At 35.6% G+C, this 16883-nt stretch overlaps 3 protein-coding genes and 1 long non-coding RNA gene across 4 annotated transcripts; 3 read left to right on the forward strand and 1 right to left on the reverse strand.

Moving 5' to 3' along the window:
* Positions 1 to 1645: 1645 nt before the first annotated feature.
* LOC146729856 (uncharacterized) lies at positions 1646 to 15281 on the forward strand. The gene is made up of 14 exons (XM_085495425.1): positions 1646 to 1741; positions 2886 to 2924; positions 3733 to 3818; positions 4316 to 4390; positions 5044 to 5217; positions 5675 to 5709; positions 6426 to 6484; positions 6704 to 6753; positions 9762 to 9786; positions 10118 to 10173; positions 10300 to 10327; positions 10696 to 10755; positions 11675 to 11757; positions 15142 to 15281. The coding sequence occupies exons 1-13, from the start codon at positions 1720 to 1722 to the stop codon at positions 11746 to 11748; spliced, it is 783 nt and encodes a 260-aa protein (XP_085351551.1). The 5' UTR covers positions 1646 to 1719; the 3' UTR covers positions 11749 to 11757; positions 15142 to 15281.
* On the forward strand, positions 11772 to 13978 carry LOC146729857 (uncharacterized protein KIAA1958-like). The gene is made up of 2 exons (XM_085495424.1): positions 11772 to 12707; positions 12898 to 13978. The coding sequence occupies exons 1-2, from the start codon at positions 12623 to 12625 to the stop codon at positions 13974 to 13976; spliced, it is 1164 nt and encodes a 387-aa protein (XP_085351550.1). The 5' UTR covers positions 11772 to 12622; the 3' UTR covers positions 13977 to 13978.
* LOC146729858 (uncharacterized) lies at positions 12823 to 14549 on the reverse strand. The gene is made up of 2 exons (XR_014928104.1): positions 14326 to 14549; positions 12823 to 13244 (listed from the first exon to the last, which is right to left on the reverse strand). It is a non-coding gene; the product is annotated as an uncharacterized LOC146729858 (long non-coding RNA).
* LOC144352200 (alpha-protein kinase vwkA-like) lies at positions 15212 to 16829 on the forward strand. Its single transcript, XM_078009361.2, has 5 exons — positions 15212 to 15344; positions 15645 to 15714; positions 15907 to 16001; positions 16199 to 16245; positions 16455 to 16829. The coding sequence occupies exons 1-5, from the start codon at positions 15278 to 15280 to the stop codon at positions 16503 to 16505; spliced, it is 330 nt and encodes a 109-aa protein (XP_077865487.1). The 5' UTR covers positions 15212 to 15277; the 3' UTR covers positions 16506 to 16829.
* Positions 16830 to 16883: the final 54 nt, after the last annotated feature.

A 16883-nucleotide genomic window follows, 5' to 3' on the forward strand; every position in this document is an offset into this window, starting at 1 on the left:
AAAGCAATTTTCATTTCGCAAAATATGAATAATGACATCAATTTGCTCGGGTTTCAGATGATAATGCAGATTGTGAGAACGTTTTATGCGATTGAATGTGTTCTCCCAAGAACAAACTATATCATTTAATGTTGCCATTACGTGTAGTTTATCAGGTGTACCGACAAGTCTAACATGAAAGGACTCCTTTCTTACGCAAGTATTCTTGGGGAATCCCTAACCGCATTACGTTATGACAACAACGTGACGTCATATTGATCATGTGATACCGACCTCGACCAGTGAGTGTGAGATGGCGACAAGCTGTGTTTTAGCATGACCGTCCAAGAATACTCGGGTGAATGGGCTTTATTTGAAATTATTAAGTTTCAATCCTTGCTGTGGTGAGTATTTAATAAATGTACAATCTATCGACCTTAGTTTGGAGTCGTTTTTCACAAGACATTGCATGATTTTTAATCGTTTATTTGCTCAATGGTTTCATTGCGGCGTCAACATGGACGGTACTCTATGGCTGTCACCATAGCTCTACTTTGTCGACAATACCATACAAATTTCAAGTACGTTTATTATAACATCAGATCGACACAAGCAGAGCTATGGACCCACAGCTAGCAGAGCTGTGGACCCACAGCTATGTGTGACCTTGTGTCTGACACATTCATATGCAAATGACTAATTTGTGAAACAAACAGGGGTGGAGTACGGCAACCGAGGTGGCTCATAACATGGTTTTCAATAATTAAGCTTCAATTTCACTTTTATTTAAAATTTCGTTTTCATTATGAATTTCGTTTTAGATTAAACTTTTGATTTCGATTTTAATTTTATTTTTATTTTAAATTTTGTTTTCGATTTGACTTTGATTTTAATATTCGTTTTCATTTTGAAATTTTATTTTCTATTTCACTTTTATTTTGAATTTCGTTTTCATTATGAATTTCGTTTTAAATTTTACTTTTGATTTTGATTTTAATTTTAATTTTCTTTTTATTTTAAATTTCGTTTTTGATTTGACTTTGATTTTAAAGTTGATTTTCGAATTCATTTTGAAATTCGTTTTACATTTCACTTTTGTTTGTATTTTAACTTACATTTTCGGTTTCATTTTGAATTTCGTTTTAAATTTCCTTTTATATTTCGTTTTCATTTTAAATTTCGTTTTAGATTTCATTTTAAATTTCGTTTTCATTTTTAATTTCGTTTTAGATTTCATTTTCACTTTGAATTTCGTTTTAGATTTTGCTTTTACTTTGTTTTTATTTTAAGTTTCGTTTTCGATTTAACTTCCATTTTTGGGGATTAACATTCGATTTAATTTTTACTTGAATTTACAATTCAAAATTGTTTATTAATTACATTTATTTGCCCTTTTACACGACGAACACGATGACTAGAACGATGACCTTTGAACCCAAGGTATATATGTATTTTTGTTTTTGGTGCTCATTTTTTCCTTATTTTACATCTCCATTTTGTTCATAAATTTGACGGTTTTATTGAGTATTATTCATAGAAAAAATTTCCCATAGTTAATTTGGGTTTTAAATTGTATTTTTTTTTTAATATCACTTTCAATTTCAATTTGAAATCGGATTTCATTTTACTTTTACTTTTTTTGACCTTTGCCCTACCCTTTGACATTTGTCACGTGATTCATGATGACCAATCATTTACTACGTTCGCCATTGTCTATATAACGTGGTGTTTGTTTTGTGGATGACTGAATCGCATCTTAGCGGTAAGTATGTGCGTAAATTGTCCTAATAATGTATAGCTTAGACACGCGATTCCTAGATAGCGTTCTCATACCCGTGTTGATGTCAAGGGACGGCGATGAAACGAATCGCATCATGTTATTTCTCAGACCACTTGCATTTAGCACATACTACCGGTACGAGTGTGGTAGTCGGTTCTTATTTACACTACTAGTATGACCCAACGTCCCGGGGGGGGGGGTGTACTCACATTGAAGTGCTATATGTATATATGCCGCCAAAAGTGGTCCCAAATTCACCATTTCTGTCTTTAAAAGGGGTATTTTATTTTACCCTGTCTGTCTGAAAACGGGTATCCTTTTTTCATTATTTCTGTCGAAAAAGGGGTCCATATTTTCCAAAGACTGTCTCTAGAGTTGAGTGATCCAACAATGGATAGAGCTGATTTTTTCTTTCTTTAACTTCATTTCGATCGTCAAAGTCCTCTCCGGGAGTCCACCTGCTTTTCCCTTGGTACCATTTATGCTTACTGTCTGGAAAGGGGTGTCAAATATCCACAGTTTGTCTGAAAAGGGGTAGGCAATTCGAGTTTATTTCTGTCTGATAAGAGGTAGGGGTTTCAAACAACCAGCTACACACCCCTGTCAGTATTTTTTTGCAAGTACCCCCCCCCCCCCCGCCCGGCCCAACATCCACACTACTAGTATTTAGATGCCCAATAACTTGAATTTGGCAGGCAGTAATTATCAGTTACTGTTTGAGCATATCTGAAAACAGGGTGGGAGTATTCCATCTCAGCATAAGTTTTGAAAAGAAACTTAGTACGTTCAGTACATGTAGCTATGAAATCCTTGTAAATCGGCGGAAAGAGTTCTATTTGCACCCACCCCTATCAATTTAATGTTCCTCTGAAAAACGCCTGTAGTTGAATGTAAAATTGACTGGTAGGCTAAAGGTGATCATTAAATTTTGGGTTTGGGTTAGAGGTAGGGCTGCAAATGAAACTCTTTCCACACTCCATATTATGCAATGTAATGTTGCTAGGCTAACCACTCACTGTATGCCACGACAGGGTGCAATGTAACAGTGAATGTAAATATAATTTTCAAATGCTCTGCTCTACATTATTTAGTTTTGTAAAATTATTCCCATTTTGTGTTCTTATAGGATCACTTATTATTCATAAAAAAATGAGCAGGAGGTCAGGTAAGTTTAGCACCAGTAATTTAGAATGAAAACAATTCTTTCCAATATGTTCAGTTACTTTCTGTATGTATTGGAAACTTGAAAAACACGATTGACTGTTCTTGTTTTGGATAAAATATGGGACTATTAATTTTGGTTCCATCTGTCTATGTCATTTCTCCAAAACCATTTTTCAGACAAATGTTTTTTTAAGGTTCAAACAAAAATGGCCAACTGGTGGCCATTTTAGTTTTATTTATGCGTTTGCTGATTCCTCGCTAATATATTGCTAGTTTCAATTGAGAGTTTGCACACAGATAATACTGTAGGATGTGTTATTTTGTGATTGATCAATTTGAGCAGCATTTTGTCTTAAATCCTAAAACATTTTTCTTTAATTTTGTATCAGGATCATGCATATTGCAGGTGCACGTCGTATTACTTTTTAGATTTGGACTAAAATAGGTGACTGGCAATTATTTTTTTTTTATGTTATCCATGCTAGTTTGCCTATCTGTATATGTTTGATATAATCACAAAATTTTGTCAGTCTAAGCACTTCCCATAATAATGCATTAAAACTGACATATAGATGATGAATATTGAGATCAACTAATATTAAGAATGACATGGAGGCTGTGCATTGTCAGTACTTGTTTATTTCATGTTTTTGATTTTTCTTTATTAATTCGGAATTGACTGGCCCTACCAGAATTACCCTGTAAGGCGCAAATCTGATTAAACTATATTGTACGATATCAATTCATGATATCAATCAAGATCATATTAAATATTGTTTATGTTGTTTATGTTTCAAACTTTAAAATAGATTCCTGGGAGAAAGTGAGAGAGAAACAAAGAGAACTTAGAAGAAAAGAGATGAAAAAAGTAACAAAAGGGGCAAGATGTCCACAAGTGAGTATGTTTACCTTGTACTGCTCATATATCTTAGATGAAAGGAAAAGTATACACATGTATGAGAAGAAAATGTTTGATATCTCAAGAAACTATTTATTATATTTAAATTAATCTTGGTGCATAAGTGCTGTGGGATAAACAGCAGATGTACAATCATATTATTCTCTGTGTTCTAATAATCTCATTGCTCTCAAATTGGCATATCAAAGATTAGAGGTAAATTAGTTGATAACATTTTATGTTTAAAAGATTATTTTTTATAAATTTAAAAAATATTCCCTGTTTCTACTTATGAACAATATGCCTCCAATACTCTCAGGAGTTTTTTCAAAGCTTCCTTTGATTACATTTGCCTTTAATTTTTGACACATTTTGAGTGATTGCATTCAACTCTTGTAAATACTTATCTGACGTAAATTTGTGTACCATGTATGTGCAGGTCATAACATGTTGTTCCCTATTCACTTTATACCACCATTTTTTTCTTGTTTCAGTTACTTACTGTTACTAAGCTTGTAAGTACCGGAAATGGAAAAAGGTTTCGAAAAGATGAAACCCTTAAACAATTGGTAAGAGTAATTTAGATTTATTATACTTCTGTCAATGTTTCTTCATTAGTTACAGCATGCATTAATTTACAATATTGTATGAGAAAACTGCATCCTATCTTACTTGAAAATTTTAATCTAAAATATGAAATGAATGCATCATATTTGATGATTTTGGTTGATCTTTATGAGATTGGCTGAGAAGTTAATTTTTTACTTTCCGTGGCACAAACGGAGTGACAATAGGACGAGTTTTGAGTAAATTATAACTATTTCACCATTTCCAGTGCGTTCACAACAAAATTATTATCAGCTACGATAACATATTTTAAAACTTACCAGTATAAAGAAATCAAAACGAGAGCCCTCTGATAACAAAACACCCCAAAAATGTGCGTAGTAAAAGTCTGGTGGCGTTTCACCACAAAATAGCGGTGTGTGGTGGCAGTGATACTCTCAGTGTTCGGCCAAAACGATCTATAGAAAGGAGAATAAGGTCTGATATCTCAAAGGCACCATGTAGAATAGCTCATATCACATCACATACTGAACTGTATAAACTTTATTTCGAGGAAGTCATTCTACTAAGACAGCATGAAACTATTTTACAGTAAGATCAACTTGTCTTGGCATCTCATATTGAAATGTACAATTTTTTTTTTGGTTACTTGTAGATACCTTTTGACAGGACTTTGACTTTAGAAAATATTTTTGAAGCCTGTATGGACTTTTTTTCCGTTCCGGAAGCACATAAAGATAAATGCAAAGTTCTTGGTGGGCCAAGTGGGCCGGAATTCAAAGAAGATTCTCATATTCAGAATAGAACTTCATATTGCTTTTATTATCCAGTAGGTATACACATTCATATGAGTCAAGAGAAACGTGATGTTAGTTTCAAATTCATATGAGTCAAGAGAAACGTGATGTTAGTTTCAAATTCATATGAGTCAAGAGAAACGTGATGTTAGTTTCAAATTCATATGAGTAAATGTTCATTGATTCTCAAGCTAAGCTTAATTGACAGAATTGTTCTTTATCTGCCAGTTGCTATTTAAATCAGATACAATTCCAATAGTAAAGCATTACATTAAAATTAGAATCTGTCAATCCCTAAGGAATTATGGAACACCATTGTTTTTTGATACTGTAAATCTTTTCTTTCTCATTGTAATCCTATGAGTGATGTTTTACAGTTATTTTCATACAAAATGTATAGTACACATTCATGCCTCATATTGTTCACATGATATAACCCACATGGCGCTGAGTATTCTCCAACCTTGCTGGTATGTTTTATATTTTCAGGAGTCTGAAATTCTGGATGAACAAAGCAGCTTAAGGTAATTATTTCAGTATGTTTATAGCTTCATGTGTAGTGACTGAAAAGATAAGCTTCACTCATAACTTTAAGTTAATACCACCTAATTTCACAGCAAACAAAAAAATAAAATTTTGTGTGTATTTGCAAAACTGTATTTTTGCGATTTGGGTTATTATTTTTTTTTTCATTTTTCGGCAAATCAAGATTTGGCACTTAAATTGTTTGTTCTAAAAACAACAGGTTTTAGTCAAACAATTGATCTTGAAATGTTTTACATGTCAGTATGGTTATAGCGAAACTTATTTTACAGAATGTAGTATAATTGTTTGAATATATAAGTATTTCAACTTTATGTTCTCCTATTCTTTATACTTTGAATCATTCGTTGCCCTTCAAGTCCACAAGTACTAGTATATAACCTGTCTGAATTTCCACTGTTGAGATAGCTCTGCCAACTCTAGTTAAAAAAAACGTTTTGTTCATTGTAGGTAAAATTGATATTGTTTTTAAATTATTTCCTATTTGAATAAATTTTCTGGGTGAATTTTACCAGATCTAAAATTCAAACAGATTGAATTAATTTTTACTGTTAGGTTTAACATATGATTATATTTTTATCATTATTCATAAATTAATGTTGAACATGTAGATAACTTTGTAAATGGATCGGAAATATTAATAAAAAATGGCTAAAATTGTAAATTTATTTCAAGAACGTTTTTTGTTTTTTTTAAGGAATCCTTTTGTAGATTTAGCACAGAAGTCTAGCAGCAGTGGTGCTTCTTCCTTTGGTGGTAAGTAAATTATATTACGTGATGGGTCTATCATATTCTGTGAATTTTAGTATCAAATCAAGTACCAAATCTAGCAAGTGTCCATCCATCAAAGGCAAGTAGACAATTTTACACTTGTAATCTGAGGCAAAACTAATTTAATCTGCTTTTGAATTGAAATGAATGAATACATGCATGTGTTTACTCTTACACTTACTGTCACACTGTTATCTTACTCAGCCTCAAGTCAACTAAAGCATCTTGCTGAAACTGTCAGCTCTGGTCATATGGTGAGAAACTGTTTCATTGCCAAGCTTTATCTAGCAATTCCATGAAAATGTACAGACACTCATAATTTATGGAAGCTAGTTGAACACAATCTGATAATCCTTTACCATAGGCAAATATAAAATTCACTACGTTCAATTACCCACCATAGACTCCGGCCAGTCAAAATGACTATTTTGAACTGTAGGCATTAATCTGCAATTCAGCCAATGATGGAGTGAGAAATCTAGGTCCCATGACCTCATAGATTTTCTTCCACATCATGCAACACGTGACCCAGGCAAAGAAGCCTGCACCATCTTGTCTCAGGATCACTTCTGTTTTTCTCCACACCAAGAGCAAAAACAGTGCAATTCAGTGCAAGTTTTTTGAAGAAGCTGTGAACCGTTGGTAAGAGTAGACATAGTGGCTGGTAGGATAAGGTTTTCTTATTTTGGGGCACGTGTCTTTTTTTTTGTGTGCACTGCATTCTGCCACGTTGTCGGGTCTCTTTGTGTCAGCTTTTAACTGTAATCCGTTCCTCTTATGCTTGCCTTGTTTATTATACTAGTGTGGTTTTCAAAATGGACAGGAAGAAAGGGAGCAGTCCGTAGATCTTCTCACCTCCAAGGTTGTCGACCCAGAACCGATTAGCTCCCGGGTTGGTAACCCCCATAGTAAACATCATCTGGGCTTGGGATGCGTTCGGGGTTCTGGGTGTTGCCACGAGAACGTGTGCGCTAACTGGGATTCGAGGTCTGGGATGTTTTTCAGGGCCGTGTGCGTGTTGCAGAGACCGATCGCGTTGTTCGGGCTTGAGGTAGCCGCGCGTTCAGTTCGGAGGGGGGGGGGGGGGGCTGTGAGCGTGAGTAAATGGAGTGCTAGCATGGTTGAAAGTCCTCCCATTTATCTAACGGTACCTCGGTACTGCGTCAACGAGTAGAAAGCCTTAAAGCAGTGTACTCAAGGTTTCTCTCCATCAGATCTGATCCAAGAACATCTTCACAGTCTCCTATTGCAGGCGGAGGTTTGCCCGATCGTGCCGGCAACGGTGAGGTGATGCCCTGTGTTGCTCCTATAGGGCCTGTTGCGGGTCCCCCTGTTGACTCCCTGTCGCAGGGTGCCGGGTTCGCCTCAGAGAATTCGGGCTGTGGGCCTGTCGGGACAAATTGCGTCCCTTGCAGGTCGGGTAGAGCAAATGCAGGTGGAGTCGGTTGCCTCTACTGCAGTTGCTCGGCCAACCGGAAGAAGCACACCAGGAAGCGTTATTCTTCTTCCCGGGATTGCCCCGATCCCAGCCCTGACCTTCCCATCGTTCCCATCGGGAAGCAGGTGGGGCACATACTGGTGGTACCCCCTGCACTCTGCCAGCCAGAACCAGTGACAATGAATTTTTTCCTGAGTCCTGTCTTCTATTACGGGTCACTCCCCCTTCGAGGACCCGCAGACGCTCATAGAGGGGACTGGCCCGGCCATCAGAGGTGTCTCGAACACGCTCTTGTTTACTTTTTTTTAAAGTGAAGGGGGTTAGGCGATATCTGATTCAGTGGGTGTAACCTCGAGTGGCCCCTCAGAGTTTATTCTTTGTAACGACTCTGTGAGCCACGCCTTGGAGGTGATGTAGAGAACATCGATCCTAGTGGCCCGATGTACGCTGTCGCTTCCGGGATCCAGGCGGCAGGATCCAAAACAACGCTGACTGCATGGCTCCCCTGGTCCGGCCGAGTGCTGCACTTAGTGGGACAGTGTTGATGGACAGACGTTGGTCCGCCGTGGAATAAAGGCCTAAGTCCTAGAGTGGGGCAATCTCATGCTTTCCGCTGGACCAAGCACTACCAAATTGATGCGGTGTCTGATACCGGAGCCAGCAGAGTCTGGAGCCAAATCTCAAGCCCGACCGAATACCTTGGTTCCTTCCCCCGACCCTGGTACCAGGAATTTTGGTTCGGTGTGACGGACAAAGGTGGATGGCCACATTCATGGAATCTTTCGGCAGTTCAGTCGGAAACAATTTACAATGCCCTGAGAGCAGAGCTGCGACCCTTAACTTTTGAGTTTGTGGCCAGCACACTGGAACGCATTGTGTCGCGTCTCCAGTAATCTGAAGTCTCAAAGGTGGAACACACCAGCCTACCAGACCAGCAGACACAGCCGTTAGTGGGACAGTTGCTTTTGTTATGGGGACGACAATGGCATGATAAGACACCGTTTGTCACTGGTCTTAACCAGGTGGTAGTTGTAAGTAAGGAATATCGTCCTGGTACACCCTTTATTAGTTCTTGTTCAGATTGACCTCTGTGCATGCATCCATGTGTGCGTCCAGACCTGTATCTTAGACATGCCTGGACCAATTACATTCAAACTTCACACATACATCATACATAATATTATACATATGCACATCAATTTGTTTCACGATCTGATTCAAGATGGCCGAATGGCAGCCATTTTTGTACTGAAAAATCATCAAAATCAAGCATTTCTCAGCTGTTTACAAATGGATTTTGTTCAAACTTGGTATATACATGGGGCATTATAGGACCTTGATGCACATCATTTTCTTTTTCAGATAAGAATCAAAATGGCCGACTGGGCTTCTAGAGCCATATATCTGACATGCTTTGACTGATTATGTTTTATATATTCAGGCTTCCCCTGACCTAGATTTCTCTCTTCGCCGTTGGCTGTATCGCAGAATAATGCCTAAGTCATTTTAACTGACCGGAGTCTGGTGGGTATGAACTATGTGAATAGGCGACTAATACTGTAAAATACTTTATTTTAGCTGGAATAAATTTTCACTGAAAAGACTTTTCGAGTGTTTTGTATGGAATTTATTTTCACTGATTTTTGACAAGTTGAATGTAAACTATAGAAAAAAAGGTATATTCGCTGGATTTTTTTGTCACTGAGTCATTTCTTCTGCGAAAATAAAATGCAAGCAAAAATATTTTACAGTATTAAATCGTTTTATCATTTTGCAAGTTTTTTGTCAAAATTTAATAAGATAAATATATTTATCACTTTACAGAGAGACATATTTCCATCTACATCAAGTAAGTAATCAATTTTATCTATACATTCTGTCCATAGTTCAGTAGCTTCCTTACTTTATCTCAACTTTTACTATAATATTATGATATTATTGCAAGTACTTCCTGATATATTCACTTGAAGTTGTTCATTAGATTCTACTTTCTATCATTGATTATTGTTATCAAATTTTATTAACTCAAATCAGATTTTATTTTAATAAATAATGAGAAATTATGAATTAATAGAGTTGTTATTGTATTATGCATGTTCTTGGATTTTTAATTACTGTTAATCTTATTTAGTTAAACTACGTTTGTTTTTTTAAAATTAAATTCTTTCATACTTTGCCAGCTTCAGTCAAGTCAGTGCCCAAAATGGTTCGTTCTGCAGAAATATCAAGACCAATAGTAGGTTTAGTATAATTTATTCTTGCTTCCATGCAGTTTAATCATCTTTCATCATAACACTATTTAGTATATATAAAGTAGTTTTTAAGATGTGTATTCAACCTTAAAATATCACATTTATTGCAGGTCCATGCTGTAGAGCCCTCTCCATCCAGTAAGCACATCTTTCTTAAATTGATAATAAAATAATGACATGATTTACTATCACAACTCATGTACTTGTAGACATTTGTTTTCAGGCATGGTGTTAAACTCATTTAATTTGATATTTTTGTGACCCAATCAGTTGGAAGTGAATGCAGATATTCTTGTGATATTGGTAACAACTCTATAGTGTGTATTTTGTAGTTTTATTGGAACATGTTTGAGTAATGATCTTTAACTTGGGGATGGCACTTCTACTATGCGTTTGGTCTTGAGTTGCACTAAGATGTTGAAGTGCATAACATTGCTTCAATACAGGTAAAAATTGGTATCAAGTATTAAAATAACTGCTAATAATTATGTAATATTTATTTTTAGTAAGTGTTGCCACTCTTCTAGCATTTGGAAAGAGCCAGTCATGTGTGCCATTTGAGTCTGGTAAGTAAACTTACAGCTAACCTTCCAAGAGTAATATACCATATGTGCTTACAAGTTTTACATAAAAATACATATAAAATATTCAAAATAGATATAGTTAAGATTATATACAAGGTCAAAACTAATATGACAAGGCATATTTGAAATATTTGTTATAGATCATAAATCAAAATATTTGTTTCTTGAAAATGTTATTCTATATTATCAGGCCCTATCATTGAGGGAGAATTAATGGTTTTTGAATATAACAGTGCAGGGAAGTGTTTGTGGAGCGAGTCTCCCAGCAAGATTAATTTTAGAAAGGGAAAATTAATTGGACAGGGTGGCATGCGAGCAGCTTACCACTGCCAAATAGTGCACAGCCCAACCCTGAGCGGCAGTCATGTTCTAAAAGAACATTTGCCAGGCAGCATAAGCATGATGTACGATAATTTTTATAAAGAGCATGGAAAAACACTACAGGAAGTGAAATTTATAATGGCCAAACGTGTAAGAATATAACTACTATTGTATTGCTAAGTACAACATTTTTGTTTTTAATTATAATTTGTTATATTTGCATGTACAATTTTATCATAATGTCTATCTATGTTTATTTATTAATTAATAAATATTGTAACTATAGTAGGTACAATGTTTCCAGATAAATAATAAGTCAAACAGTTCAAATAATCTCTAATGTATATGATAAAATATTACATGTCCAGCAAGCATGAGTTTAGCTGCAATAGTTATTTTATTTAACCATGCAAACAGTTACACCTAATTTTAAAAGTTAAACCTAAGCAATATTGTTTAGTTACGTATTGTATATTTATCATTGTTGTACTACAACAACAATTTAACATTGAAGTACAGTCCCCCCCCCCCCAAGGGTCTGATTGTTGCTAGCAATACATACTGTTTTAAATATTTTCAGGAGGTACAGACTCAGATGATGGGGAACATGGTATGCAAGATGTTCAAACAACTTGCTCCATTGGAATATGGTGACACGCCAAGGTTAGTTTGTTTGAACAAATAAAAAAACCAGGAACTTATGTTTTTGACTCAGTCTGTCTGTGCAGATGTTCATGTTCAAACATAAAATCGAGCCTCATACAGTATTTTAAAAATATTTGCTCAAATGGTTTCAAACTTGTACATGCATAGTGTTTAATATGTAGGTTCATGTCTAACACAACTTTGGAATTCAACTGCATATGTTGATTAGCTAATTTGTATAATAATTAACTAAATTAATTATGAATCTAATAAGGCAGCATGGTATGCTGAGGCAGGAAAGATTGATTAGTTTTAGCATCACTAGTATATTCATAATGTAATTGAATGTTCAACAGATATTAATATTGCTGCATATAGTATAACTGATGTATACAATGTATTAGTGTTGCTAGGGTAAACCCCAGCTAGAATTAAGCTACAAACATCCTATTTCAAAGTAGTATCTTTTATCACATGTATCATGCACTTTCGGTGTAATAACACCCGTGTGATATTTTTGGTATTACACACTTTGAAAGTGACGTCACACTTTAAGTCTGTGATGTGATTGGCCAATACAGCTAATTTCACCTTTGACCTAATCAGCAAAGTTAGTACTGAATTATGCAACACTTATGATGAGGCAGATTTTAATGACAAATTATGTAGAAATTATTACATATTATACTTATTAGATTTTTAGATGCTATATAATCTCTGATTTTATCGCTGTTAAATAAACAAAATATTAAAGATATTAATCACAGTCTCAATTCTCCCAACCCGAAAATAGTTCGGGCATGACAATGTTTCGTCTGCTGTCAATCGTACAAATTTGCATCTCAAAGTAAACAAACCTTCAGCTGATCGAACGTTCAAAATCATGATACATATGGGCGACTTAGTCAATACTTTTGATATAGACGTGACAGAATTTATGAATGATGAGCAAGAAAGACCAAGTGAAGGTACGTTTACGTTTTTTTCTTTCGTCAGAACTGATAAACTGAGATCATGATCACTCGGCGTATTGTATGATCGCATAATGCATTGGGTAAAAATACATCACAATACTGCGAGTACTAAATATAATGATTCCATAACATGAATTTATTTTGATATTTATAATAACAAATGTAACATTTCTTTTCGTCACAGAAAATGCTTCCTTGGGTGAAGCGACAGCACAGACCACTGACAGCGACGGCGCCGAGGCCGGACCTTCACGACCATGTAGATTTGTGCCAGTCACCGATGACGATGTCAGAAGAACAATCGAAAGTCAACAAAACAAAAACACAGCCAAGAAAACTCTATATGATATGAGATTACTGGGCCAATTTTTGAAGACACCAGAAATAAAAGAAGCTAGAGAAATCCACGAAATCCCTCCAAAAGAACTGGAAACAATTCTATGCAAATTCTTTATCAGTGTCCGTAAACCAAGTGGTGATGACTACGAGCCTATTTCCTTAAGATCTATGCTTTCTAGCTTTGAACGTCACCTGAAACGACACAAATACATGTATTCACTGATCAGTAGTATTGAGTTTAATGAGGTGCGGGAAACAATAAAAGCAAAACAGAAGAAATTAAAGAAAGATGGTAAGGGCAACCTACCGCGAACAGCTGAGGCGGCTACAGATGAGGAAATCGAAATTCTGTGGGAATCGGGACAGTTTGGGTCCCACAGTCCTGAAGCCATAATAAATACCATGTGGTTTTATAACACAGTACATTTTGGTCTGAGGGGTAATACCGAGCACCGTAACATGTGTTGGGGAGATGTGAGCCTATGTACTGATAGTAGCGGTCGTGATTATCTTGAGTTCTCTGAACGGCAAACTAAAACTCGGACTGGAGAAAATCCAAGGGATACCAGAAAAGTGAAGCCAAAGATGTGGGACGTCCCTGCGAATCCCAGAAGATGTCCAGTTGCTATTTTCAAAAAATACCTCAGTTTACGACCAGCTAGTTACACAAATAGTGACGACCCATACTACATCGCCACGCATTCTCGCGGACTGCCCAGACCGGGTGAGCAGTGGTTCCGTCACCAGCCTATCGGAATTAATAAAATAGGTTCCCTGATGAAAAATATGGCAACTGCAGCAAATTTACCCCCAAACAAACGCCTCACAAATCATAGTGCCAGAAAGCATCTCATCCAGAAATTAAGTGACCAAAATATACCACCGACCACAGTCACTTGGGGGCTGAAAATCAATAAATACTAATTTTCAACAACAAAAATCATCCGCTATACGTATATTTATATATACGGATGATATTTAGCGGATGATTTTTTTCAACAAAAAAAATCATCCGCTATACGTATATTTATATATACGGATGATATTTAGCGGATGATTTTTTTTTTTTGAAAATTAGTATTTATTGATTTTCAGCCCCAAGTGACTGTGCCACCAACACAAATAATGCAGATCTCCGGTCATCGTAACATTCAGTCCGTCAATGCCTACAGCACTATATCAGAAAACCAACACAGAGAAATTTCTGGCATTTTGAATAATCAAGTAGCCACCCCTAACTATAGCACATCAAACCCGTGCCAAACATCAATACCTTCTGTTATGCAACCTCAACCACAACGTAACATCGCGTCCCAGTTGACATCAACCAATATCAGCCATCATGCCTCGACCTTGAGTTCACAATCCACACCGATATTTGGAGGCCCCATTTCCGGCGGAGTATTTAATGTACACGTACATTACAACATTGCCAACAATGATAGTTCAACAATTCCACCGAAAAGACGTCGGATATATGTGTTTGATTCATCTCAGTCATCAGATGAGAACTAAATAATAACTTTCAATCGACGCAGCGTTGACTTCCATGTTTGATCTCGTGGACCATGTTAATGACGTCATGGAGTGACGGGGAAACCCCCGATAAATACTTGTAGTTCCTACAGCTTTTTGATGTATTTAATAGGTTTTACTGCTTTCGTTTTAAGTGTTTAAGTTAAAAATAATGTAATTTGTTTATTTGTATTCCAACTAGTTTGGTGTTTGGACCTTTATTAAAGTTCTTTTTGATCGCTTTTGTCTCTTCAATGACTCTTCACTTTTACTTTTCGACCGAATCAATGCGCCCAGTGTTTGCGTTGTCGATTTCGGCTGCCGACGACAGTGGAAACATTTGGCTTTGAATTACAACAAAAAAGAATACATGTGATAAATAGGATCTCAAATTCGTGACCGTGTAATATCGGATTTATTAAACTCGTGTAGTAATTTTCATATGTTCCTCGCCAAAGGCTCGGAACATATGAAAATTACTACACTCGTTTAATAAATCCGATATTACACGGTCACTCATTGGAGATCCTCTATGTATGTTGTACCCTACTAAATTTGCTTTTATTCATTGAAGTATAATACCATGTTATTTGGTGAAAGTGAAAGACACCTTCTATACTATTGAAGAATACATTCCTGGTCACTTTGTGAAGTATATCAATAATAATGGTAGAGTTCATCCTGATAATGATGGTGACTTATTTCAAAAAATGTCTGCATTTGCTCACTGGACGTATACTAAATACAATGGAAAGTTGATGTTAGTTGATTTACAAGGTAAGTAATATGCCACTATATTTTCATTTTTATAAATACAAATGTGTTAACATCAGCAGTTATATGTTGTTTGTCCTGCTGTTCTCCTTGCAATGTTAATTACATAACATGCATCTGTCCAAATGTATATTGGAAATAAATTAAGTGAGAAACAGACAACTGATTTAAGGTGTGATTTAAAATTGTAACCTACATACATACAGACAGACAGACAGACAGACAGACAGACAGACAGAAAATTCTAATCTTTAATATTGGTGTGCATACTTTGCCTATTTCAATTCATTTTGTCACTTACAGGTGTTGGATTAAAGCTGACAGATATAGCTGTAGCCACATGGGATCTGCTGGATAAAGCAACAAATGATTTGTAGGTATTTTTCTAAAGTATTGCATCTTCAAACTACATTTAGGTGTTAGATTTATCAGTTTACAGATTATTCAATGTAGACTTTTCAATGAATAAAATTAGCTTAATATTATTATCTGTGCAAAGTAGGTGTATGGTTATAAGCATTGTACCAAAGATATCAAACTTTGCATTAATGGTTATATTTTTTAGGTTGTTTGGTATGGACAACATAGCAAGGAAAGCGATTGTTGATTTTACACAGAACCACAAATGTTCTGTTTACTGCGTTTATCTGAGTCTACCAGGTAATTAACTGTTTGCACACACATGTAACTATGCATGGTAGACAATGAGTGTGTGCATTATTATGCTGAAATCTTATTTTATTTTAATGTTCATAAAACTGGTTTAATTGCCACATAATTAATTTATCTTGTGTTTCTTTGATTACAACTAAATAAACACTGTTTATTAACAATAATTTTTCAAATTTTAATACTAGTAATTGAAGTGCTTAGTGACACAATGTCAGAGTATTTGGGATCTGAGGTAGGTTTTTTTTATTTTTGCCTCTTTCTTTTATCAACACACACATTACAGAAACATTAAGTTACTTACTAATTTGAATTTGCTACAAATAGCATAACAATATTGTCTGGTACATAAACTTAAGCCTGCCATTTTTGGCGACAACAATGTGTACAATTATTCAATTTACCAAGCAATTGGGACAAACATATTTGTATCTTTACTTGCAGGTTCAGATTAATCAAAATGAGCATGAAACAGCAGAAGAAGTTGCTCTGTGAATGCAGTCTTGACACCATATTTATAAGAGTGCAAGACATAATTGTCATAACGAATTATGTTCTTGTCTCCGACATGCCGTGAATGATTACAAGCAAAGTTTAGATTATACATCATTTCACACTATTTAATTAAGTTCTGATTCAAAATTGTTGATGCAGTATTGTTTACTATCAAACATGACGACATGTGTCGATTATTACTCCTGGATAAAACCGGTTTTGTACATTTCTGTAAAGACAGCAACATAAGTAGATTACATGTACTCAGTGTGAAGTTATGGGTGTCTTGTTAAATTAAAAAAATCACTTGTCTGTTCAAACGTACGTATTTATTTGGCTGTCTGTCTTTTTTGCTATAACCTGCACATTGTGCCTGTA

This window comes from Saccoglossus kowalevskii, chromosome 21, assembly GCF_978046115.1.
Source record: "Saccoglossus kowalevskii chromosome 21, keSacKowa6.1, whole genome shotgun sequence".
Lineage (NCBI taxonomy): Eukaryota > Metazoa > Hemichordata > Enteropneusta > Harrimaniidae > Saccoglossus > Saccoglossus kowalevskii.